General features: G+C 42.0%; 1 protein-coding gene across 1 annotated transcript; it reads left to right on the top strand.

The window, feature by feature from the left end:
- The first annotated feature begins 227 nt into the window (after nucleotides 1–227).
- Nucleotides 228–25,711, top strand: LYPD6 (LY6/PLAUR domain containing 6). The gene is made up of 4 exons (XM_081095143.1): nucleotides 228–367; nucleotides 8,185–8,283; nucleotides 20,809–20,939; nucleotides 22,795–25,711. The coding sequence occupies exons 1-4, from the start codon at nucleotides 250–252 to the stop codon at nucleotides 22,960–22,962; spliced, it is 516 nt and encodes a 171-aa protein (XP_080951269.1). The 5' UTR covers nucleotides 228–249; the 3' UTR covers nucleotides 22,963–25,711.
- The last annotated feature ends 1,598 nt before the right edge of the window (nucleotides 25,712–27,309 follow it).

Genomic DNA, 27,309 nt, shown 5'->3' with positions numbered 1-27,309 from the left:
CCGGAATTTTCTAAGTGCTCTAAAATTACCGTTTATAAAGTTTCTTTCTGCGTCTGCCCACTTCCTTGTGCCCTGGGCTCCCTGCCCTCCTGATGCTCTGCTCCCAACACAAAACCTCGGCCAAGTCCTGTGGCTTTTTCGAGTTGGACACTGAGATGACTCTTGCTTCATATTTCAGGTGCCAGTGCTCTCCCGTGGTCCCGAGTCCCCGCTCCCGGGCGCCCTGTATGAGTGACGCCTGGGCCTGCCATGGAGCCTGGCCCTGCCCTGGCCTGGCTCCTGCTGCTGAGCCTGCTGGCTGATTGTCTGAAAGCTGCACAGTCCCGAGACTTCACAGTGAAAGACATTATCTACCTCCACCCTTCAAGTAAGACTCTGTTCTCTTTGCTGCAGAAATGTCACTCGACTGCAAATAAGACTTGAATTAAAAAATGGTGGGCAGCCCTAGCCAGTTTAGCTCAGTGGATAAGGCTTCAGCTAGCAGGCTGGAGGGTCCCGGTTTTGATTCCAGTCAAGGGCATGAGCCTTGGTTATAGGCTTGATCCCAGGTCCTGGTTGGGGTGCGTGCGGGAGGCAGCCGATTGATATGTCTCTCTCACATCGATGTTTCTTTCTCTCTGACTCTCCCCTTCCTTTCGACTCTCTCTAAAAATCAATGGAAAAATATCCTCAGGTGAGGATTAACAAATAATAATAATAATAATAAAAATGGCTGGGAGAAGGCAGCCTGCAGTACAGGGAAAACCTCTGATGATTTAATTGGGGGGTGCAGTGCTACCAAAGATGCCATGGGTTTTATCCTCACATTTTCTAGCATGTTTATTTTTATTTTAAGGCAAATTGTCAGGCTCGTTTTCTCTGTCCCCTGCACCTTCGCTCTGATTCCGAACACCCTTCCCTTTGACTCATGCCAGCCAGTTATCAAAGGGAAATCCATGTCCCAGGAGGAATGTGTTTGTAAAAGATCAGTCCTTTGTAGGGAAGATAATAGCCGGTCCTGTCTGTGCATCTCATTCTCAGTTTCAATGTAATTATCTTCCACGGCTTCCTGTTCCCTCTCCCTTTCGGTTTCCTGTGTGTAAGACTTATCTAGAGAGTGCATCATAATGCAGATGCACGGTCCCTTCCCTGGAGTGTCTGATCGCGTATCTGGCTGGGGCTGCACTGTGGTTTCTGGCTTTTAGCAAGAATATCAGGTGCCTCTGCTGCTGATATTCTAAGGATCACACGGCACTTGCACCACCTCTCTTAGTTGGGTCTTCTCTGTATTATCTCTGTGGTGGTGAGAGCTGCGTATATTGTGCATGTTTTGACCTTCAGCATTTGCCCTGAGGTACATTCCCCTTATGAAATAGTCTGTTCCACCTATATCTTTTTGTGTATCCTGTGTGTCAGAACTGTGATAGGCATGAAAGACCTAAAGGCAAATAAAGCGTAGTCCTTGCTTTTGAGGATCTTAGAATCTACACAGTGGAGGCGGCTCCTCGGACTCCTTTAATATCATCAGCCAGCTGCTCTACTAAACTGCATGGTCTGGTCTGGATGAGAGGTAGGCCGTCCAGTCACCCACCCATGGGTCAGCAACTAGCTCAGCGGCTTCGTAGCCTTCTGACTTGTGAGCCTTCTGACTTGTGACGATTAAATCTAAGAATGCATACAAAGCCTTTAGCACTGAATGCAGTAAGTGCTTAATAAATGTTAGGGAAATCTTTTAAAATGTTAATTTTCACATTTCTAAAGTGGATAAAATAATCCATATCCTGTCACATTGTTTTGTGGACTTAATATCGTAAATAATATCTGTAAAATGCCGGGCACATATATACTAGGCAATGGGAGACCTGTAAATTATGATGTTGCTATAATTGGCTTAGAGGGTAAACTGAGGATGCTGAAAATATGTTGCTCTAATTTTTAAATTCCAAATATGCCTTTGGCAAGCAGCAAAGAGTTTCTTTAGATTTATTGCTACTGTCTCTCACCATTAGAGTCCATTGCCTACTGTAAATTGTATGGGAAGCTTATCTGGATGCTTGTTTTGCAGGGCTGTTTATTTTAGTAAAACCTGTGAAAAGAAGGTGTTTTGAAAACGGCTCTGTTTTCTAGGATTGCATTTTGTTCTTTTCTCCAGTCATACTTTTTTATTAGACTTGGTGAACAAAAACCTAGATTTCAGTCCCTTAGGTTTGAGTGCCAGAATTCTCAGCCTCTGGGTGGTTCTTGTCCACTTCAGTGACAGACTCAGAAGTCACTGGGCCACAAAGCAGGTCCACACCTGGCTTTCTCTGAGGTTGATTGTACTCAGGGTGGGGAGGAAAATCGAGGGGGTTGGATGTAGGTGAACACAAACAAAACAAACACACATCCTGCTTCTGCCTCAGTGGTATAGTGGGTCCTCTCTGATTGTGTGGGCCCCTATTTCAAAGTCAATTTCAAAATGGGATCTTTGCAGGATGACCTATGTTAATTAAATAGAGCCATAGCTTAATTAAAAAGAACTCACCATATAGAAATAATTGGTAGGTTTTTTCTGATACATTTTTTAAAGATAAGAGGATAGAAGAAGCTAGTTTGTATGTAGACAGGTCACCAGCAGGTCTGGGCTCAGCTCTGTTGTGGAGTCTCTGCAACTGGTCCTGGAGGGTAAAGGTTCTTGCTGGATTGACGTTCCCGTCCATGGGTCCTACTTGGCTAGAATTCTGTTTACCCTGCCCATGTTAAAGCACAGTTAACTTCCCATTTCAGTGCACTAGGTCAGAGTTTTGTGGTGTTTGTTTGCTTGTTTTTATACTTTTTTAAAATGGCCGTCGTCCTCTGCCCTGCATAGCACCCACTAGACCAGCAGTTCTCAACCTGTGGGTCGCAACCCCTTTGGGGGTCAAACAACCCTTTCCCAGGGATCGCCTAAGACCATCGGAAAACACATATTTAATTACATACTGTTTTTGTGATTAATCACTATGCTTTAATTATGTTCAATTTGTAACAATGCAATTGGGGGTCACCACAACATGAGGAACTGTATTAAAGGGTCGCGGCATTAGGAAGGTTGAGAACCACTGCACTAGACCATGCTTCGATGGAGCGATCTCTCTATGAATAAGCAGGTTTCTATAGAATACAGACTACAACATATACATGAGGGCAGTGTGGGATTATTTCGATCAGGAAGTATTAATATAATCGATTCACTATCTAGATGGAGGCACACACAGTTTTCGTGAGGTCAGTAAGTGAGCCAGAGTCCATTTCTGTTAGATACAGCTGGGAACCCACAAGGCAGAAATGCACTGAAGCTGAAGACATACGTTTTCCACACCAGGCAAACATGAACTCATTTCTGCTGGACCCAAACAGCCCTCAGAGATAATAAGTGGGTGGGCCGGGAATCCTCAGCCTCTGTGACTAATCTCCTTTGCTCTCTGATTCCCTAATCTTTGAAGCTTCTAAGCCTTAAGAGAAATAAACTTTATGGCTTTCAAACTTGAGGCGCTGTCCTCAGTAACATTCTTTTCCATAATCTGTATTTTATTTTATTTTTCATGTGAGAAATGATGACTTCCTTCCCAACTGATGATTAAAGTACCAAAACCTAATAAATCCTTTAAAACTAAAGTTAGTGATAAGATAAATGAATAGGAGATGGCAGAATTTAACATCCAAATTGACTTCAACCTGTTCTTGGCCTCCCTCCCTTTCCTTGTAATAGCAATCTTTCCTGAGATTCTCACTTTTCCACTGGTTGGAAAATTCTGAGTCGTTCCTGTGGACCAAAGCATTGAATCCCTGCAGGGGGTTTCTTATGCCAATATAGAGAACCAACTAATTTTTTTTCATAATTCTGTACCACATAAGCCTTAGGGAGTAAGGACACTTTTTAGAAAGGCAGCACAAAATATATTTCTTTTAGAAATTTGTTTACGGTATTAAGATACTGACAACAATTTGTAGGCAAGTGGTCTGAGAGGTAGATCAATTTATTAGATTTCTAAAAATTTTGTGTTTGCTTCTAGTTTCCAAAAACAATGGGAATTAATTTGAAAAGAATTAAAAAAAAAAAAAAAAAAAAGGTTGGCTGCATTCCACAGAAGCATGCATTTTAAAACAAGATTCTCTTCTCACCACCGTTTTTGGTAACTGAAGGCCTTTGTCCAGGCAAAAGTTCCAAGAGGTGGAAACAAAGAGGAAATCTTTCCCGATGCCTTACAGATGAATTATGGTCAGTTGAACTATAGCTGACCATGGGAGTTAATGGACAGATTATGTGACAGGAAGTAACTGGGCACTTTGGCGTTTCTTTTTTTTTCTTTACAATCACCTTCTCTTGAGGGACCAAGGACTTATGCCCTGAACTACAGAGTACTAAGCTTATTAGCTCTGTGATCAAGAGCCAAATTAGATTCATTCACAGCTGGGGCCACAACAGTTTGAAACTCTACTTGCTCTGCAATGCTTTGAAGTAACAAAGAAAAAATAGAACATCTCTTAGGAATCTCTTTCCAGTCCTTTTATAAAAAAACTTATCAGATGCAGTATCAATTAGCAAGTTACTGGAGATAGTTGTTCAATTGTAGACCTATTTTTGGCTGAATATTTCCAGAGGGAAGAATTTAACCATTGCTTGGTATTGTGCTATAATTATCAACTTAAAGCTGAGTCTGTCTGCAGAGATGTCACTGAAAAGGGTTTGGTTATTCACTGATCAGTACCGTCTGCTGAGATGTAAGTTCAAGTTCCCGTAAGCAAATATTAGCATGTGGTTGTTGACAATGCACACAGATATGAAGTTGTAGATTTAAAAAGAAAACTTACTGAAAATGAGATTGTTTGGTTAATTGTCAGTGATACATGCTGATAAACACATTTGGAGATAAAGTGATTTGAAACAAAGCTTCATTATGCCACCTGAGTGTTTTAGTTCGTGTTCCTGTTTAAACTTTGATCTACTTTAAGTTAATTTCAGAGTTCAGTACTACTTGCATAAGAATTGACAGTATTTAATTAAACATGTCACTAGTCTTGCAAAAGATAGTTTTGAAGAGTCTATTAAATAATCCCAAATTTGGCAACACTACAGCTTATGAGTGCTAGGTTCTCAAAAAGTTTATGAATGGAATGGTTGGAGTGTCAATCTTCACTCAGAGTTCTTATCTCTTTGATGGGAAAGTTCCCAGAAAAATTAACCCAACATTCCAGCTCAAAGTTCTACTGGCTGTAGCAACATTCAGATAAAATTGGATACTCTAGTGCAGTGGTTCTCAACCTTGGCTGCACATTAGAATCACCTGGGAATCTTTTTAAAATCCTGATTTCTGGGCCTCATCCTCTGGAAATTCTGTTTCTTTGTTACTAATGTTGTGGCCCCACCCCATAACCACTGCTCTAGCGAGTTAAACATGCCAGCTACAGTGCTATGGCTCTTTTCAGTCATGAACCTTAACCAATCTGATCATTTTTTGAGAAATGCTGTTCTTTGACAAACAGTTTGCACCTGTTTTTCAAAACTCCTACTCTGCTAATCCTACTTCAAAATTTAAAAACTGCTTTAAACTTTTACTTTTTTAAAATATGTTTTCATTTATTTCAGAGAGGGAGAGAACCATCAATGATAACAGAGAATCACTGATTGCCTGCCTCCACCACACCCCCTGCTGGGGATTGAGCCTACAATCAGGACATGTAATTGAACTGTAACCTCCTGGTTCATAGATGAATGTTCAACCACTGAACTATACCAGCCAGCCTAAACTTCTTTCTTTTAAACATATTTATATATTAAATATTTTGAAGATGCTAGTGACTGTTTTTTAATGGAATCAGGATGATTTACTAAACTATTTTGCATGTTTTTTCTCATAACTTATAAAAATAAGCCAATTAAAATGTCTATGAGAATATTTGAATGGCTTTGGAATATGAGAACCTGTTTGTTTTAAATTCTTCAGGCATGTACTTCGCTAAACTAGACTCTTTCAGCTTAAATGTAACCCCCCTGTCTAGGTAGTGGGATGTGCAGATATAAAACTTACTTGTGTGTAGTTTTACAAAATAGTTTACTTCTTTTTTATTATAATTATACCTAGGGAGAGGATGTCTCCTCCCAGTGAAATTTCCTCCTTGGGAATGAAGTGGTTGGATAGCTATGTCTAAGCGGCTCTCCATCCTCGTTTTCTAAGACGATCCATATGCAAACTATCGTTCTGTTGATGAATTTGAGTCATCAACTACTTGGAGGAACATAGAACTCACATGGGCCCATAAACAGGTGCAGGTACCTGCCTTTTTAAAAAGACAGTTTATTACTTTTGATCTTGCTATTTTCGGAGGCAGCTCTGTGAACTGTAGTAAGCAAGTGCAAGGATGGGCAGCTGTTCTAGGCAAGGTGAAAATCAAAGTTATATCTGGCCCATAATTCTGGCCTTAAGCGGCTGCCTCCTCCTTCATTTATTTTTGATAACATACGTAATTGGTTCCATGTGGGTAAAGCAATTTACCCTGAGATGATTATTTCCGCCAGTGGGATATGCATCTGCAAGAGAGAACAGTTGGCTTCTGCAGATGAAGTGTTTGAGTGTTTGCAGCTTTCAAAGAGGCCAGGTAATTCTACAAATTAAACACACACACACACACATTCACAAGTTCTGTTTATGAAAGGCAAAGCTCTAAGCAGAAAGGCAAAGTAAGCAAATGATTAGAACTGAGCAGCAAATAAAAGCACATCAGCAGATCGGACTGAGATAACCTGGCCTGATATTCCTTGTGCATCCTCATCCTTAAATGCTAACGAGGCCTGACTCTCATGGGACGCCTCCCCCCCACCCCAGCATAAATACAAGGTAGAGAATACAAGCAACTGGAGGACAGAACAAGCCACTCAGGGGTGAGGAGAGGAGGGAATGGAGAAGAGGGGCTTCAGGATGGAGCTAGGAGCCTAGAGTGCATCTGCATCCCCAGGGGCCTCCCGTGCTGCCCCACGGACGTTGGACCTGGGCCTGAGAGCCCCCCCCCCCCCCCGCCAGGAGGGTCACCTCTGCATAGGCAGCAACTATTTTAGCATTGGAGACACCTTTCTTACCATCCCCAGGGATTCTTAACCATGTTGGGTCTGAGCAGATAGAAATATTACAAGGAACTAAAGAAATTGCCACCTTTTCAGGAACAAAATGGTCAAACATCAGGAAAGTTTTTATGATTGAACCTAATATTTATATGTACTTGTTGACCTGTCTACATAAGTTGGCACATAAAAGTAAGTCGTTGGAAATTCAGAGTGCCTTTTGTAATTGAGAAATTTATTGAGATAATTGTAGATTAAGCAGTTGTAAGAAATAATATAGAAAGATTCCAGGTATACTTTACCCAGTTCCCCCCAATGGGAACATTTTGAAAAACTATAGACTAATATCACAGCCAGGTTATTGATATTGATACACCTATCCACTGGTCTTATTCAGACTCCCCAGTTTTATTTGTGTACATTGTGTGTGTGTGTGTGTGTGTGTGTGTGTGTGTGTGTGTTGAATTCTGCATATTTTTAACACATGTGTAGGTTTGTGTATTTACAACTAAGTCAAGACACTAAATAGTCTCAATAGCACATGATTCCTCTTGGCCTCACACCAAGCTCCCTCTAAACCTGTCCCTACCCTCGTAACCACTAATCTTTCCTCCATTTCTAAAATTTCCTCATTTTAAAATATTACGTATAGTAAATGTTACATATAATATATAATGTTTATGGGGATTGACTTTTTTCACTCAGCATAATTCCTTGGAAATTCATCCAAGTTGGTGAATGTATTAATAGTTTATTTTTATAGCTGACTGGTGTTTTATAGCATGGAGGTACCACAGTTTAACCTTCATCCATTGAAGGACATCTGGATTGAATCCAGGTTTTGTCTATTACAAATAAAGTTGCTGTGAATATTTGTGTACAGACTTTTGTGAGGACGTGTCTCCATTTCTTAGAGAAATAGGACCAAGAGTGCTGAGTCATATGTTACTTACATGTTGACTTTTTAAAGAAACTGTCAAGATGTTTTGAGATGGAAAATATAAAATAAAATAAAATAAATTTAAAAAATAAAATTTAAATTAAAAAAGTGAAAATGTCTAACTTCACAATGCAGGATTCTGTGCTTAGTCTAAAGCATTACTCTTCTCTCTTGATCCTTTTTGTAGCCACACCATATCCTGGTGGATTTAAGTGTTTCACCTGTGAAAAGGCAGCGGACAATTATGAGTGCAACCGGTGGGCTCCAGACATCTACTGTCCTCGAGGTAAGCTCTCAGTAGACATATTGGGGTCCCAAGAGCTGACCAGGAGTGAACAGGCCTGTTTATCTTGATACATCTATAGAAGGAAGCATGCTCATAATCTCATTCGCTTCTCTTGTGTAAGGCTATTTCAACTGCTTATGCTACACCCATAACTTATCATCAAAAACTCTCAGAATCATAAACTGATCCATGGGGTTGCCTCTTTTCTCACGAAGCATCGTTGAAGCTCCAGGGAAGGTGAGTGATGCTCACCCCAGGCCCAGTCACATGCAGGACATGAAGAGAACAACCAGCCTCTAATCCACTCTTTGAAGCATTAGTCATTGCATAGTAAGTTCCTTTATGCAAAGTATGAATCGATGTTCATATAAAGATTCCATTTATTGCATATCTTGCCGGAGGCTTTTATCCTGAGACTGCATGAAAGCAAGAATTCTAAATGTCATCGTTGCATAAATGAAAACCCTGAGCTTTTTAAACTGTTCAGTTCTCTTTGAAGGATGAGATGGATCCCCAATGGAAGCATGAAATTTTGACTCAAAGGCTCATTTCAAAATGAAGTAGATGCTTCATAATCATATTTCTTTTATCCTATTGAATTAAAAAGATCGTTATATTTGGCTACAGAGTCATGTTAATTGACTAGTTTATTTTTGGAAGAAAGTATTCATTTGAAGGGGAGATGACAAGGAGAGGGCAATTTATTGATAGATGTTTGAGCAATTAGTTCAGTGGGCTTTGCTGCTGATCAAATTTAGTTGTTAAAATGACTGAACACACCAACACGACATCTGCTATTCTTAACATAGGACAAGAGTTCTCGTGCTCACCCAGTGAAAGGCACTCTGTTTCTCACGGAGCATTGGGCATTGGCATAGCTTGGAAGCACCATTTAAGAGACAAGTGTCAGCTACTTAATCCAGTACTATTTAACCTATGGGTTCCCGCCTAGACTGCCCAATAGGAACTCCTGTGAGTCTTTTCAAAATCACTGGAACCTGTGCCCTGCGGTCCTAACACTTCAGCATGACCATCATTCCCTGGAAGGCTTATTAAAACACTGGCCGGTAGCTCAGTTGGTTAGAGTGTCGCTTGATATACCAAGGTTGCAGGTTTGATCCTGTCAGGGGACATACAAGAATAAACCAATGAAGGCATTAAAAAAAAATCATTGTTTTTCTCTCTGTCTCTATCTCCCTTCTTTTCTCTCTCTTTAAAATCAAACAATAAAAAAAAAAATTTAAGGCATTAAGAATTAAAATAAAACAAATTTCTGGCCCTACCCCTGTTCTCCCTCCTTCCAAGTTTCTGACTCAGGAAGTCTTGGATGAGGCCTGAGAATTTGCATTTCTAAAGAGTGAGTACCAGGTGATGCAGAAGCTGCTGGGCTCCAGACCACACATTAAGAACCACAGTCTGCACACACTGAGCCGGCATCCCTGCACAGAGTGTTTAAATATCCCCGGGAATTCTAGTGGACAGTCAGGAGCAAGAACCACTGGGAGCTCCTCTCCCCACTAGTAAAAAGTGTAATGTCGTGTTGCCATCTCTAGATGCCTCTTGTTTACTTTGCACTAGAGATGCTGATAGGAAAGACCACAGGGAAGAGGAAAACATGGCGACACTAAAGACTGGCTTAATCACAAGCCAGCTGTCCAGCCATCCGGGCGATCACAGATGAGTCCTGCCTCACTGCCTTCTGCAGTCTCTCGCTCATTGCAGACGGAATCAGTGTTCTCTAACATCCCACCGCAGAAGGAGCACTTGGGTAGTCTGCCGAGGGTCCTGGCGAAGCCACTGCTTCTCAAACTGGGCAACACATTCCAATCACGGGGTAAATTTTTAAAAATACTGATGCCCAGGTCATTCCCAGAGATGCACGTTTAAATGGTATAGAGTGTGCCTGAGCATCAGGAGTTTTAGAAGCTCCTCTGTGATTCTTGGATGTAGTAACATTTGAGAACCACCAGTGACTCTGGACTCAAACAGGATGGTGTGTTTGCGTAGCCAGTAATTTTTGGGTTGGTTCCCGTTGGGAAAAAGCTGGCAGATTAGCTTTGGCCACAGTTGCCGGTGCTCAGTACTGCTGTACAGGACATGGGACAGTGCTTCTCTCATTATCGCCTTAGCAGAGATGAGGAGAAGAAAAGGAGGGACTGTGGACTGCAGCTTGCTCAGGCTTTGGGTCATATTTCAGAGAGACCCAGCCCAAGGCTGATGGTGTACAAATATATCTCTGTCACGAAGAGAAAAACAGGTGACTGACTAGTGGCAATCTGCTCGAATTCCCCACAGGAAAAGACAAAGATCCCTCTTTATATTTTCTTTTGAGGACAAAATCTATCCTTCCAAAATACAGATACCCAAAATATCATTGACACAATTTCTTCTCCCTCCCCTTTTTCCCCCCACTTTTATCTTTTTGTCTATTAATTTATAGGGGTAAATGGAAAGTGCCACCTTGAGGTTCATGACACAGGACACAGGCGCTTGGGGGATTATGCAGCGAAAGATAGGAATGGGGTTTCTTCTTTCAAGGAGCATGCAGTTTAGCTGGGGAGATAAGATCTGAACATCTCAAATGTCACAAATAGCAGGACAAAGGCGAGTGCCAAATGAAACATGGCATTAAATGCTGGGGAGTTAAAGGGAAGATTTGCTCTTTTGGGGCTGAGGTGGCGGGTGAGAATGTCATGGGCTCGGAAGATGGGCAGTGGAGGGAGAAGGTGGAAGAGGACATGTCTTCTGGGAAGTCGCTCAGAGCAAAGGCATGGAGACCTGATGCCCCAAGTGAGCATGGTGGACAGGGAGAGAACTCAGCTTGGTATAGCAACTAGTTTATATCAGACAATAGTAGGAACAGGTAGGAGAGCCAGGTTATTTTTCTGGGACCTTAAACATTAGGTAAGGAATGGGTGCTAAAGCCACACCCAGCTTACTTTTTTATTTTTTTAATCCTCATCCGATGATATTTTTCCATTAATTTTTAGAGAGAGTGGAAGAGAGAGAGAAAGACAGAGAGAAACATCGATGTGAGAGAAACACATCGATTGATTGCCTCCCACATGCACCAAAGTCCAGGCCGGGGAGGAGCCTGCAACCAAGGTATGTCCCCTTGACTAGATTCAAACCCAGGACCCTTCGGTCCACAGGCTGATGCTCTATTCACTGAGCTAAACTGACCAGAGCACCAGCTTACTTCTTAACCAGCCCCACTGCCATAAGCCATTTATCCTTTCCTCTGGGTTTATTCCAAATTTTTCTACCAATGAAAATGCCATTGCTATTATTAGATTAAAATATAAAATGTGTCTAATTACTAGAAATTATGGATTAACCCTAGATTTGTGTTGGTTTTTTTTCCTGTTAATTATGAGTTTGTTTGAAGCAGCTACAGGACTACCAACAGGCTTAGAAAGGGCAGCTCAGTAGCTGGCATGGAAAAAGCATACCAGCTTTTTGCAGCATTCCTGTTGTTTATTTTATGGCATGTCTAACTAGGTTTTAATTATTACATGATGTGAAAATAACTTGTTGAAAGTGGAAAAAAAAATATGTTAGCATTTAATCTTATCTCTATGGGATAAGCCCACATCCCAAATTGCTTAGGGGGAACACCTGAGTTTCAAGAACACTGGAAAGCTCAACTCAGCCATGTGAATGTGTGTAGGACAGATTGTGTTTTAGCAGCTGAGGTAAAGCTTGCTTACTGATTCAGCAGACGGGTTGTGAAGCATCATTTGGTCAAATAAATATCAAGAAAGCCTTGCCCTGACTAGAATCACTGTGACAGGCAGTGGTGGCATCAGCCAGCCCCCTCCAGCCAACTCAGGCTCCCTGTCACTCCTAACTCTCCAAATTTGTGTTATATAAGTACTTCTTCCTCCGACACTTCGTTATTGCCTCTGGCACTTACAGATTCCTGGTACCACACTCCCTCCCTAGACATGAGAACTTGAGACGCCCTTCATAACCAATCACATTCCCTCACTTCGCTAGCCTTCTGTTGAGTCTTCGGCCCCTGAGCACTTCCTTTGCAATAACCTCAATTTCATCAACTGCTCATTATAAATCTGTGCAGTTTCCTTGACTTTGTGAACTGGCATGGGAAAGGATCTTGAAATCATATCCTAGGAGGGACCAGTTGAAAAAACTGGTAAAGGAAAAACAGGCGTTGAATGTCATGCTCTCAGGTCCACGTGTTCTCTTGCCTTGACTTTCTTCTGTGCCGTACCAGGTAAGATGAAAAGCTCCTTGAGAGAAAGGGACCATATAAGTGTTTAAGAGTCTCTGGAATTAAATGCCAAGTAAAAACCATCACAATTTTTCAAAAGGCTAGTTCTGTGTAGGCTACCTAAGGCACTAGGACTTCAAGTTCCTTTTTAATTATGAAGTGCAGATGTCTCCCTCCAAGGCAAGTTCTTCATTTGGAGTTATTGCTGATATAAAATCAGACCAAGAGAAATCTTGAGATGGAGGGACACGTGTCCTTTTGCTTCCAGCTTCTATGCTGCTCACTGTTGTGTGTTTTTTGTTGTTGTTTTTTTTTGAAAGTGAAGAAAAACATGGGCATGTTCCTTAATGAGTCTTTCAATATCCATTATCTGGAATAAGCAGGAATATAAATATGATCCCAGCTCCACTGAAGACAGGCCCATGGTTACATGTTTTTAGGAAAGTGTCTTTGTTGTTGACTTTTTCAGACAGAGCCCGGGCTGAGACAAACAGCCTTTTTGTTTAACTTTACCCAGGGGTAGAATTTGTCTCTGGTACACTCAGAATGTAGCCCTTCAAGGTTTCTACCATTCCTCAGGGTCTCTATTTCAGCTCCAAACCCCAGGAGGACCCGGGGCCTTGCATCTTTTATAGTTTATATAGTAACACCCCCATCTCATCCCAGGTAGAGAAATCAGCATTGGTCCCTGGGATTTCTCTTACTTTCTGGAGCGTTCATTTGTACATTTACAGAAGCTATTGGTTATACGTTATTCAGCACACTTGCTGCTATGTAATGAATGCTGTTCAGATTATCTCTCTTGTCATATCAGTAAATGGAAGTCTCAGACTTCCTCCTTTTTATAAAGTTAAAATTTTGATTAAAGTTTAACATACATACCAGAAAGTGAATAGATCACAAGTGCAGAGCAAAATGAACATGCTGTGTTTGCCACCCACATTAAGCAGTTGAACCCCAGAAGGCCATTGGAGTCCCTGGGTCATTAAACCACACCTCCCAAAGGTAACACAATTGTGACTACTATCCTTGAGCTTTGTGTGAATGGAATCATACAGAATATACTCCGTTCTTTCCCACATTATATATGTCAAATGCATTCCTGTCTCATGAGCAGCAAAGTCATTCTTTCTCACAGATGTAGATCACTCTATGTATGTACCAAACTTCATCCATCCTACTGTTGATGGACATTTGGAGTGTTTCCAGTTTTGAATATGATGAGCATTCTTGCCCATGCCTTTTGGTATGCACCTGCGTCATTTCTGCTGGGCCTATCCCAGGAAGTGGGGTTCCTGGATATGTAGCATGTGTGCTGTGGCTATACTCGTTCCTGCCTAACAGTTTGCCAGGGCGGCTGTACCAATTTATGCTCTCCCAGCAGTGCCTGCAGGTGCCAGTTGCTGCACAGCCTTGCCAACATTCAGTATTGACAGAAACAGTAGAAGCTAGAAGTTAATGGAATGACATTTTAAAAGTGCTGAAAGTAAATAGCTGCCAACCTGGAATTCTAAACTGAGACTGTCAGCCTCGCTTCTCTGCATTTTCTTTTTCTTCTGGCTGCCCTGCTAGCTCTGGATTCCTGCATGTGCCTCCCAATTCCCTTGAGACTGACAAAAGCTCTGCTCAGCTTTTCTGCCCCTTTGCAGAATTTTCTGCTTGGCTACTCAGCCTCTGTTCCCGTGCAGGTGCCTCAAGGGGAGAACAGGTATAGAATGTCAGGCCCAACTCAGTGTGTTCTTCATTTTGCTGGTGCCTTACTCTTCAAATCCTATCTGCCTTGGTCCGCTCCTATGCTTTCATGCAGATTTTGGGTGTTGTTTTAATTTTATTCAGCTATTTTAATTTTACTCTGTTTTTGTTGTTAAGGGACAAATTAATCCATCTAAGCTGGCACTGTAATTTTCAGATTTATTCTTTAATTAGAATTTTTGAAGAAATTTTTAAACCAAATGTTCTACTATCAACCTTAAGATTTTTTTTTTCTTGTAATCTGAGAGCATCAAACTTACTCCAATTCATAGCATTTACATCAGGTATTTTCTGCTAACACAGTTGTCTCAGATAGGAAGCATCTATTTGGTGCCTTTGTCTTATAATTTTTATTTTAATTACTGACCACTGTAAAGTCCAGTTTCTCCAACTGTTGTTGAAAGTTCTACCCAATGCAATAAGACAAGAAAATGACATAAAAAGCATACAGATTGAAAATGAAGAAATACAACTATTTCTTATCACACATTGCCTGACTTTTGAGGAGTTGTTGATATTTCTCTTTAGAAAATCAAGTCACTCTCAAGAACAGTATGGCATTTTCTTAAATGGCTACACATGCAACTGCCATATAACCAGTAATTCCATTTCTCCAATTTATCCCAGAGAATTAAAAACTTATGTTCACATTAAAACCTCTACAGAAATGTTGATAGCAGCTTTATTAATAACTAGAGGCCTGGTGCATGAAATTCATACGGGGGGGGGGGGGGGAGGTGTCCCTCAGCCCAGCCTACACTCTCCAATCTGGGACCCCTCGAGGGGTGTCCGACTGCCCGTTTAGGCCTGATCGATATTGGAATCAGGCCTAAATGGGCAGTTGAACATCCCTCTCACAATCCAGGACTGCTGGCTCCCAACCGCTCACCTGCCTGATTGCCCCTAACTGCTTCTGCCTGCCAATCTGATTACCCCCTAACCACTCCCCTGCCAGCCTGATCAATGCCTAAATGCTCCCCTGACAGCCCGATTGCCTCCAACTGCCCTCCCCTGCAGGCCTGGTCCCTCCCAACTGCCCTTCCCTGCAGACCTGGTCCCTCCCAAGTTCCCTCCCCTGCTGGCCTGATTTCCCACAACTGCCCTCCCCTGCTGGCCATCTTGTGGTGGCCATCTTGTGTCTACATGGAGGCGGCCATCTTGTGTGTTGGAGTGATGGTCAATTTGCATATTACCTCTTTATTAGATAGGATATCCACAACCTAGATAGCCTTTCAGTTGGTGAATGTTTAAACCAATTTTGGTATATCCATAGCATGGAATACTACTCAGCAATAAAAATTAACAAACTGTTAATTAACAGCATGGATAATTTTCAAGTGAATTAGGCTGAGTGAAAATCCCTAGTCCCAAAAGTTCACACACTGTTTGATTCCATTTATATAACATCCTTGAAATGATGACATTATAGAAGAAGCACAGACTAGTTGCTGCCAAGGGTTCAGGAGGGGGTGAGGACAGAAGGTAGAGGATGTGAACATAAAAATTCAACATGAGGGATCCTTGTGGAGATAGAACATTCTGTATCTTTCCTGCATCAATTTCAATGTTCTGAGCAGGACATTATACTGTAGTGTTGCAATGTGTTACCATGCAGAGGAAACTGAATAACAGGCACGTGGGATCACTCTGTATTATTTCTTACAAATACATGCGAATTTACAATTATCTCAAAACCTAAAGTTTAAACAACAAACAAAATTAACCAGCAATATATATATATATATATATATATATATATATATATATATACACACACACACACACCAGTGTGCCAATGTTGAGAAACCTTGATCTAGAACAGTGATGGCGAACTTTTTGAGCTCAGCGTGTCAGCATTTTAAAAAACTCTAACTTAACTCTGGTGCCGTGTCACATATAGAATTTTTTTTGATATTTGCAGCCATAGTAAAACAAAGACTTATATTTTTGATATTTATTTTATATATTTAAATGCCATTTAACAAAGAAAAATCAACCAAAAAATGAGTTCGCGTGTCACCTCTGACACGCGTGTCATAGGTTCACCATCACTGATCTAGAAGGAAAGCCAGACATACCAAATAAGGAAGCTAAGGAAGGGCTATGAACCTGTGGTTGGTGGGCGGGGGGAGGGGGTAGGAATCAAGGCTGGTTTCACAGAATACATGTCATTTGGTTTGAGCCTCAAAGAATATCAGGTTTCTAGGAGCAGAAGAAAGGAAAACATTTTTTGTTGTGAAGAATAATCAAAAGTTGTGTCATGGTGTCTCAAAGTATCTAGCGAGCAATGATGAGGTGGTCTGGGGCCTAGATCAAAGAGTTACTGCAGTTCTTGAGTTACAGTAAGTGCTGAGTTTCAGCTCTGAGTTATACACGTAATGGATGCCTCCAGCAGGGAAGCACAGTTACTCCTATACTCCTGAGACAGAGCTTCAAGGACAGAGAGTATGCAAGGGAGTAGGCCAAATAAACCCAGCGGTGAGCAGTGGGCTCCTTGACACTTAGAGTCCCTTGTAATTTTAAGTGTTGCTCATGCTTTCCCAGGCAGTGAGTGGCATGATCTGACCTTCGTTTCAGTAGTCTATCTGGAGGTTGGCTCTCTGGCACCTGCATTAGCAAAGAAAGAGATTGGAGCCAAAGAAGACAGGAAATGAAAGAGGCCCTGTACTGGGGAAATGGAACACACGAGATTAGATGGATAATGGAGACATTTCAGAGAACTTGGAGACACCCAGTTTGGCAAGAGAGGTCTGAGCTGATTCTGAAGTTTCTAGTCCAAGAGAGAGGTGCCGTTTCTCAGGATGTCCCTTCCTGAAGTAGAAATGCAGGAAGATAAACAGAGCCAAGAGGGAGGGCGGTGATGTGATTGGTTTGGGCGGTGTGAGGTGCACGTTGCTGCTGGCGATTTCCAGGAACTAGTTAGAAACTTGGTTCTACAGCCCAGGAGAGAGAATCAGACTGAAGATAGGTCTTGAGAGGTTGGATGAGGTTACTTGAGTGACAGAAACACCCAGAACTGAACTTGGGAGAATATCAACACTCAGGTTAGAGAAGATAGAAATGAAGAGAACGGAGATGCAGGAGAAAATCTAGAAGAAAAAGCTCTGAAGTCCAGGGTGGGGAACCACAGAGGAAGTTACACACAGCAGAATCTGGGACCGCACAGAAATTCTGCAGAATCAGACAGGGGTGAAGAGCGTTAAATTGACACTTGGGTGAACCAACTTGCGCAGAGGGGCCTGGATGGCGCACTGAGGGTTGTGAAGGGCTGCGTGCACAAGAAGAATCCAGCAGGAGGGAGTGTGCTGCAGGGGCTGTCAGCCTTTCTTTTTCAATATAATTGGTAATATTATGATTCAAGTTATTTTCCTCCCATGAACTTTCTTGGACCTGGTGAATTGTTCTCTAGCATCACTTTCATAATTATATATGTTTGTAAAGAAACCATAACTAACGGAGCAATAGCGGTGAAAAGGCCTTTTATCACAGAGTTGGTCATTTTTAATATCTCCTTTTAATTTAAATCATTTTATGTATTTTTTTTAGATACAGTTTCTGTTATTGGAAACTGCATGTTGATGAGTAAGTGGACATTTACATTTTCACTTTGAACCTTTTTTAAGTTTCTGAGCTACGTTAGGGAATGCGTGCATGTCTATATGTGTGAATTTCATGGAAATTATGTTTTGTGCCTTCCAGTAGTTGATTAAGCTTCTTACTCTGTTCTGATTTTGCTTGAATCTCACAGTAAAAGACTTTTGTTTCACAACCTCTGGGAATACCATGCAGTGTAGAATATGAGATTTTTTAGAGGCCCAAACTAACTTGGTAGAAATTCAAATCCATCTTTTATCTTTTAGATAAAAGCCTTTGAAATCCTTTTAGTGTGAAGTTATCAGCAGGCTCGATTCTCATATAACCTCATTACTAGCCCAAGGATTATTCAAAATGCATGGAGAGCAATGCTCTGTGGCTGAAACTCGGTTTTCATCAGCTCTACAGTCTAGAGACGAGCCCCATGTGGTCCTCCTGGTTCTGGCTGGGAAATTCTGCCTGTCCTGCCCCCATCCTCCTAGAAGATCAAGTACAAATTCAAGGCTCTCATAAGTTGTGCATGAAAGAAACCTGTTCGGCTCTATTTGAGCATTTCCCAAATTTATTTAACCATGGAACCTTTTCCACGTTAACATGTTATAGCTCACCTAGGGCGTTTGTGAGATAAGAAGTGGAATGGATATTTTTAAGGGATTGATGCCTCAGATCTGAAGTCTGTACTGCTGGAAGTAATGAGGTGTCCTCAACATATCTTTGTGTCATGGATCGGACTTGGTGAAGTGTAAGAAAAATTTCTTATCCACCTTACTCACTGCTCATCCCAGAATGTCAGGAATTGGCTTATTAGGTACTGGGCATCTGCATATTTTCCTGGAAAAAAAAGAAGAAGAAGAAGAAGGAGGAGGAGGAGGAGGAGAAGAAAGCTTCATCAGTTGTTTCTAATTTCATTCAGTGGAATAAGATTCCAATTAAGAAATTAAAATTGAATTTGTTGTGGATGTAATCGTATGAACAAAAGGTAGTTATATCAGGTTCACCAGTTGTTATTCTCATGTTTAGTTAAAACAAGATAATTCACTGTTTGGGGGACAAATGTAGTTTCCAGAACTGAGACCATTTGATGATTTACTTATTCCATAAGGGGATGATCTTATCTGCTCAGATTTACATTTGGAGCAATAAAACCTCCGGCAGCTGCTGCTGGCTGTCTGCGTGAAGAGGAGGCTTTCTTGAACATTCCTTTTTTTATGGATTTCTTGAACATCTGAAGTTGGGGTGAGGGTGGGAAAGGTTTACCTATGGAGGCCATAAATGACCAAGTCTGATACCAGGGAGGTAAACCAGTCCTTTTTGGAAGAGCTGGTAAATCTCTCAGGTCACAGGCCTCCATATGTTAAAACCTGTCAGAGGCTTAAAAAAAAAAAATCAGGGGACAGCTGCCACCTCCTCTTCATCAGGAAAACAGTCACTTCAATTGAAAAATATGGGCTTTCACTTTTTCTTATGAGGTCATAAGGTGACCTTACTCACCCCACCCTCTGGGAGCCTGAGCAGGGTAGGGTCTGCCTGGTGACCTGATTCCAGCTGACAACGTCCTGGTCAGGGTGCGGTGTGGGTACAGCACTTGGGGGAGGGCCTGGACACAGTCTCAGCCCATGGACACTGAGACGGACCAAGAGTGTAGCCTTTGCAGAAATCGCTGCCCTTAGCAAGATTCATCAGAGGCCACTCACATTCCTGGCAGGTGCAGGCATCAAGGACGATTATTCAACCCCCTGAATTCATGACTCCCAGGCTGTGACAGGGTGGTCTGTGTGAGCTCATTCTCAGAGTCTAAAATTATTCAGCTTTCTTCTGTGGACACGAGTACTTTGGTTAAAGGCTGCCAAGTTTATGACAGAATCTGGTGGGCGGGGATTTTTATTGCCTAATAAATAACATCATAGAAGGTCATAATTCCATATTAGCCACTAAATATCTAAAATGGTTAAAGTATGCAAAGTTAGGTCCAAGATATGGATGAAAAACAGCTCAGTGACATTTCTTGAGAATTATTCATTTTCTTTTTCAATCTGAAAATGGAACGGGAACATTCAGCTAAATCCCAGGCTTAGAAAGCTGAGCATCGCCTGGAGGACTTAAAGAATTACACTGGCAAAGCCATTTTTCTTTGGACTTTAAATTAAAAACTAAAAAAAAAAAGTTCTCCCTGGAATTTTGGGAGAAATCTCAAGTTCTCGGGTGTTTAGGAACTAAACAGACCTGTAGAAACTCACACCGCGGTCTTTCTTGCCTGCCATCCTGGACAGACACGAGATCTGCTGGGAAGAGACAATTTTGGAGCACCTTCATTGGTGGGTCAGTTGTCTTCTGTGATGAATTCTAAGACCCAGCAGTGCTCTTAGGCAAGACCTTCTTTCTTTTGGATAAAGTCATTGCTCTAGATACAATGAATCTATTTTTCATCTTTCTGCCCTTACTAGGGAAGAGCTGTCTCACACACACACACACACACACACACACACACACACACACACCAGCCTCTGCTATAGTCTTTTCTCTCCTTGAAGACTTTTTACCTAACTTCTTGCCCTCTAACCCCATGTTCTTTGAACGTTTTTACCCCTTCATCTCCCTGAAAATTGCTATGACTCTCACATCCTCAATCATCCCTCCAAACCTCTCCTTCCCTAAAACTAAACATCAAACCAGGGTACAATTTGTTGAAAGGCATGGAGTGATGCCACTAGTGTAAGTCTTGGCTCATGGGGATTGCGATGGGCAGAGACCTCCCCCTCCGAGCAGGGCTCAGTGGATCTCCAAGGACATCTCTGGGATTGGACATGCACCCAACACAGTGCACATCCCATGTGCTGTTAGATCCTTTTAGCACTTACAGGGCTGACACTCCTGCTGTTTCCCTCTCGGGCAGGTTGGGCTAACATTTTCTATGTCAATTAAAACATCGTTTTTGTTGTCAACAGAGACCAGATACTGCTACACTCAGCACACGATGGAAGTCACGGGAAACAGCGTCTCTGTCACCAAACGCTGCGTCCCGCTGGAAGAGTGCTTGTCCACTGGCTGCAGAGACTCCGAGCATGAAGGCCACAAGGTCTGGCAACAAAGCATGTGCCGGTACAGCATAGTCAGCCTTTCTCCTCTCCGATGTCCGCCAGTGCTCACGAGCAAAGTCTCCCTTCCCATGGAGCCTGGCCTTTGACTGTCCTTATAGCATTAGAAGATGCTTCCTTTCCTGTTTTTTCTAAAAGAATAAAGATTTATGCCAGGGTGTAGGATAAATGATGTAAACACAACACCAAGAGGGTATTGAAAATTATCGCAAGCCCTTTCTCCACTCAGAAGAAAGTAATAAAACTGCCAGAGGAAAAGGAACAAGGGACCAATTATGTCCTCATGGCAAAGCACTGCAGGTGCAGCAACCACTCATCAGCTGTGGGTGGCCAAGGCAGCTGAGCTCTGGTAGCTCTCTGTAAAGTGGGGCCATGCCGCTTGTAGGATGCTGATTTGGGGAAGGTATGCGTTGGCTCCTGAGTCATTTCAGTAGGGAGTGAGAGCACCTTTTCCTTGTGGGGTTGCTCCCCTGAAACTCCATCTGGTGCCTGTGCCGAAGCACGCAGTTTCAAACCAACTTTGAGGGCAGTCTTGAAAGAGAATATAAGGAATCAGAGGAAGGCCACCTGGCTCGAGGTTGGGATGGAGAATGCCCCTGACGCCCTGGCTGGTGGTTCAGAGCTGGCTGCCCATATGAGCTTGTATGTCAGGCCGTGGCCTTTATTTTTTTCACCTCAGGCTGCCTTCCTGGGGGTTGGGAGCAGTGCCCGCTCTGATAGCCGGCAATGGTACTGTTCATGGGGACTTCTTTCTCTTAAGACTTGTTACACACTAAGAATTAAATTTTAAAGTATAATCTGCCTACTAGCTCCTGGTTTGCAATGTGAAGGTAAATCCCAGGGTTTCACTTGACCCTCTAGCAGGCTGGACCTGGTTCTCAGGCATCATTGTGGGTACTTCACCGAGGAGGAAGTTATAGATCAGAGAAGTGACATCATGTGCTCAGGCCACACAGCTAGTGATCAATAGAGACAGAATCCCAACTCACTTCTGACCCGTTTCTCTCCTCGACTTTAAAATGTCTTCCCAGCCCCTATCAGGGGTGAGCAGACTGAAGTCTCTGCAGGAAGTGACAGACTATTACCCATCACAGAGTCTTCAGGCATTACTGTGGAGGCGGACTACTTGCAAATCTTGTTAAAATGCAGATTGTCATTTGCTAAGTCCAGGGCTAGCTTGAGGTTCTGCATCTCTAATGAGCTCCCAGTTGATGCTGAAGCTTCTGGTGTGTACTTAGCATAGCTATGGCCTGTCAATAATTCTTTGGGTTTACTTCTGTCTCATGAGACACAAGGAAAGCTGTATGAAGCATTAATGGCATAAATGAAAACCCTTCAAACCTTAACTCACCAACCAGAATGGAGAGAATGATACAGACAATTCCAATGAAAGTAAATATTTAAGTCAAAATTATCTGGGTTGTTGCCCCTTCACTTTCCCTGTGAAAACTTGGCAAGCGGAAGTTGCCCTCGTCAGTTTCCGCAAGCGGTCAGAGGAGCCTCTTTGGGAAAGGCAGGATAAGTACCATTTATAATCCCCACTTCAGAGAGGGAATAGCCAGGATCTAGGAAACGTGTAAACCTGGAATAACCACAGGGTGCGATGTCAAAAGCAGAACCCACGTCCCTTGAAGCGTTGCTGGGGCCTTTCATTTTGACCACACCTTCCAGATGACATCTCATCGCAGCCCCTGCGATGCAGGCTGGTGTCTCCTTTGTAGAGCAGGTCATTCCCATCTGAGTCTCATCGTGAAGGAAACAGTCCCTTCAAGAATCCCTGCCTCCTTCCAAGACCTGCCAGCTTCTCATCACCCTTCTTCTTCTTCTTCTTTCCAGGTCTGCACTTCCTGTTGTGAAGGAAATATCTGTAACTTGCCGCTCCCCCGAAATGAAACTGATGCCACATTTGCCACAACGTCACCCATAAACCAGACAAATGGGCAGCCACACTGCATGTCAGTGATAGTGTCCTGCTTGTGGGTGTGGCTGGGACTCACCTTATAGCAGCTCAAAGGCGCGATGTGTGGTGGCAATCCGAGGGGATCTCGACGGCCCGCAGTCATGCATGAGTCATTGGCCCGGCAACAGTACACACGTGAAACCACAGCACTCAAGGGTGTCTTCCTAGTCAAGCATCTCCACTTCCCGTGAGGAACAAGCATTGCTTCAGTCCAAGACCTTATCAAAGCCAGCCTGCCCCTAAAATAGACCGAGTTCTATACCACAGACCTTTACTTTCACCCCAAGAAATAGTTCTGCATTTATAGAGTTCTGGCTCTTAATTTGGAAGACGTGCATGAGCCACAGGAGATCCTGGGCCCCTCTGAGATGTTAGACAACATGAGTAGGTGTGCATTTTTCAGGAGAAAGTTAAAGGACTATTGGTTTAAGTATAACCATGAGTTCACTTACAGCTCTAGAATTTTAAAATTTTAATTGCAAAATGAATGGACTGTTTCCACAGAGATTCCTACTGAGTCCCTAGAAAAGAAGTGAGCAATTTGTCCAACTTGTGTTTCCAACATTCTTCTCCCAATGGCGGGGATCATATTCCCTCTGCTCTGTGTAGGAGATAAAAAGGCAATCATAAAAGTTTGCTCTATGGGGAGGAAGGCTAGAAAAGGATTTTTCCTAATTTAATGGAATTTGCATCCGTAAAGTGGGCATTTATCCCTTCGTATCATTGGGGAGATTGGCTTGACTTAGCACCTTGTTATGCTCCACGCAATCCTGGTTCTTCCTGGAACGATGGGTGTCCCACAGCAGGATGGGGTGTTCTCTCCAGGCAGGGGGTTCTATTCAGACACAGCTAATTTAGGCAGAGAGAGGACTTTAAAATGAAAGGAGGGAGAATGTCTGGGGGTTGGTCCTCGTTCACTGTGAGGATCCAGTGGCTCAGCCAGATCTTCCTCCATCAGCAAGTCATGCTTCCCAAGAGCTCTCCCCGTTCTTCCTCCTTTCAAATCCCCAGTGACTTTAGGGGGAAGGCTCTACATTGAATTGTCTGGAGATTCATAGGGAAAGAAGACATCATATCCTAGGATGAGAAGTAGGTGAACCAGTGGGATGGTAGTGAGACTAGTAAGGAGACCTAGTGGGAAGTTTTTATTTCTTTTAGCTGATTGCTTTTGAGGTAGACAGTAAAAACTTCACCATCCTTCCTATATTTTTGGCACCCCAAGTTACAATTTTTTCTTCTTCCTTGTAAATCATTTATACAATATTTATTTTTGTATGGCATAACTAGAAACTAAAGTATATTGTAAAAGATTCTTTATTCTGAACAGAATGATCAAATCAGAATACCTATTTTTCAACAGTGGTAGAGCTTGTAATATATGTGTTGAACATTATCTATAATACTTGCACCAGTGTTGAAAAAAGCTACTTATGTTGTGACCAATAGTAACGTGTTGGCTTTGAGGTTTTGTGTTTGTTCCTGGTTTCCTCAGTGTTGTGGTTCCAGAAGTATTCGGGTGGTGACCATCGCTGGTATGCATTTCTCTGCAGGGTTGTGGGGCATATTTGCATGAAATTCGGTGGAGCTATTGCAGATAAAGTTGTCAGGGTCCATCTGCTCTGCACAGGAAAATGTCTCTGGCTCATAAAATGAGACCTCCTCAGGGACCAATATGAACTGACAGTGGTTAACTCTGGTACACAATAATCTAAATTGCATCAAATGGCCTTAAATCAGAGTTTGGCAGGTTTATCAATAAGTTGCTTATAATTGGGGTGGGGGATTAGAGGGAGAGGGAGCAAGACATTTATTAAGCACCTCTTATGTGCCAGGCACTATGCTAAGCACTTTACATAAATTAGATCATATAATTCCTACAAGAACCATGTAAGGAAAATTACTAGTACTTACACTTTAGAGATGAAGGTACTATGATTCTAAGAAGCTCAATAACATGAAGCCTTTTCCTTCTGATTTAGGACAGACGGGATGAGGAGGGATTGAAGAGGAAGGGAGGGTGGAATTACCACCCTTAGGAAAACTTGCAGGCCTGACTCCATGGGAATTGGCCATCTTACCATGCATAGTTTGTCCAGTCCTGCCTCTGCAGGGTTCCATTTGCATGTGTTCCCAGATGTTTTTTCTTTGTGGGGGTGAAGGGATGGTTTCCTCATTCATTCCTCTTGCTAAAAGAGGAGACAGGTTAATCCTACATATAAAGATGCTCCGAGACAATGAAAATTGGGTGTTGTACATATCTACATAGACATTTTGTGCATGGTCACTCTCCACTGACACCTTCCAAGTACTGCATGAGATTTCAATAGGAGACAAAGTCCAAAAGTTGGTTCTTAATGAGAAAACGAGCACTCCAAAGCCCCCTGGCTGGTGCGCAGGCCCAGGTCCACAATGCCATCATCTGCCTGCACGGGGTCACTGCAAACTCCAAGCAGATGTGGCTGTGTGTGCTCTGTATGCCTGTCAGAAGGGCTGGTGTTTTAGTCTCTCAAAATAAAGTGATTTGCTTGCCATCCTCAGCCTCAAGGAGCCACAGAAGGGCCGTTTATGCGGAAGGCCCAGGACTGATCATCCATCTGACTTTTCTACCCCATTAAACCTTCCGTTAAATCCCAACACTGATGATGGCTTGAAGTGCAAAGAGCCATGATATGTATATAAACATATGTGCCACTTATTTATTTTTAGACTCCCCACAGCATTCATGTCAATATGGGATAAATGCCTAAATTTTGTAAATATTGTACATTTTGTAAATCAAGGAATAAAGGTTTTAAGTGTATCTCTCCAGGCTCTTCTGTGCAAATGCACACGCCAATCAATGATTTGCGCACCCAGATTATGTACCAGGCATTGCATTTAGCGCCATAGGGAACTTTCTGCCAGAAGCTCACGTTCTAATTGAAGGACAAGAAATGCGTGCATGAAAAGATACAAGACCATTTCCTCGTGCCACATGATTATTATAGACCAGTGATGGTGAACCTATTACACGCGTGTCAGAGGTGACACGCAAACTCATTTTTTTGGTTGATTTTTCTTTGTTAAATGGCATTTAAATATATAAAATAAATATCAAAAATATAAATCTTTGTTTTGCTATGGTTTCAAATATCAAAAAAATTTCTATATGTGACACGGCACCAGAGTTAAGTTAGAGTTTTTCAAAATGCTGACACGCCAAGCTCAAAAGGTTCGCCATCACTGTTATAGATAGTAAGTGCTACAGAAGATCCAAGAAAGAAAGATTACCAGACTTTTCATTCAGGTCTGCAGTTTTCCCAGAGCATTTCTTTGTTAAATCAGGAAATATAAAAAGATTGTGTGTGTGTTGTGTGTGTATCACCCCACTAACAATTTCTAAATCTTATTCTCTTCTTAGAGTGAATTATGTTGATGATGACACAATAGAAAGCATTTTCCCTTGATGGTTTCTTCTGCAACAGGAAACAAATGTTTAAATAGCATAGATGTCATTTTCATCTATACAATGAATTTATTGTAATTTTCACAGTAAAATGGTAGACATTGAAAGGGACCTTGAAAAACTCTAGCTTGTTTGTGATTTCTGATTATTCTTCACACCCTGTATTTTGAGATTTCCAGGAAAATGTAAATATTTCCCAAAGTTAAAGGTTTTTCTCTTAGGTTCTGGATCAGTGACACAATTCATGCTCTAAAGTGACATATGTACTTCAATGAGGATAGTTGTTATCACTAACCTTTCTGAATAACTCTGTGTTCAATGGGCACAGCACCTCAGGTAGACTGTGCTTTTAGAAAATCTGATTTTGAAAACAGACTTACACAGTAGCCCAATTGGGGGGTTTAAAAGGAGCCTTCACTTCATAAAAGCACTTTATATCTCTTTCCCAACACACGTAAGATCTTATCTACAAATGAGACCCAAGGCACACCAGGTATCAAAAACCATATGTGGTGCCTTGGCTACATTATGGTAGATTTGATCTGAAATACCTAAAGTGCTTTCACAAGTGTTTTTAATAAGTGACTTTAACTTGCCTATTAGGGGTGGAATAGTGAAAGCTCTTTGAGCATCTGTTATTAATCCACATGATAACTGGGAGATTTAACCTTAGCTATTCAGCCATTTTTCTAACCTCACATAGCAACTTGAAACAGGACCATGCATGAATATGAAGCATCGTGACTTTAGCCTGGAGTATTCTCCACTGAGACTACAGGAAAACAGGTGCTGATACTTCTTTAAATATAAAAATGTCTAACTTAAATTTGGTGTTGCACAATCAGTGCAGATTTCCAAAATGACTTTCTAATTGAGACGTCATTCTCTGCCGTTACTCTCTTCAGCTAATTTTAGTTTTATGCTTTTTCCCATTAGAAAATTACTA

The sequence above is a fragment of the Myotis nattereri genome (assembly GCF_964212035.1).
Source record: "Myotis nattereri genome assembly, chromosome: 7".
In the NCBI taxonomy this organism is placed as follows: Eukaryota; Metazoa; Chordata; class Mammalia; order Chiroptera; family Vespertilionidae; genus Myotis; species Myotis nattereri.
Note: the sequence above shows the minus strand (reverse complement) of the source record. Positions and strands in the feature narration are given on the sequence as shown.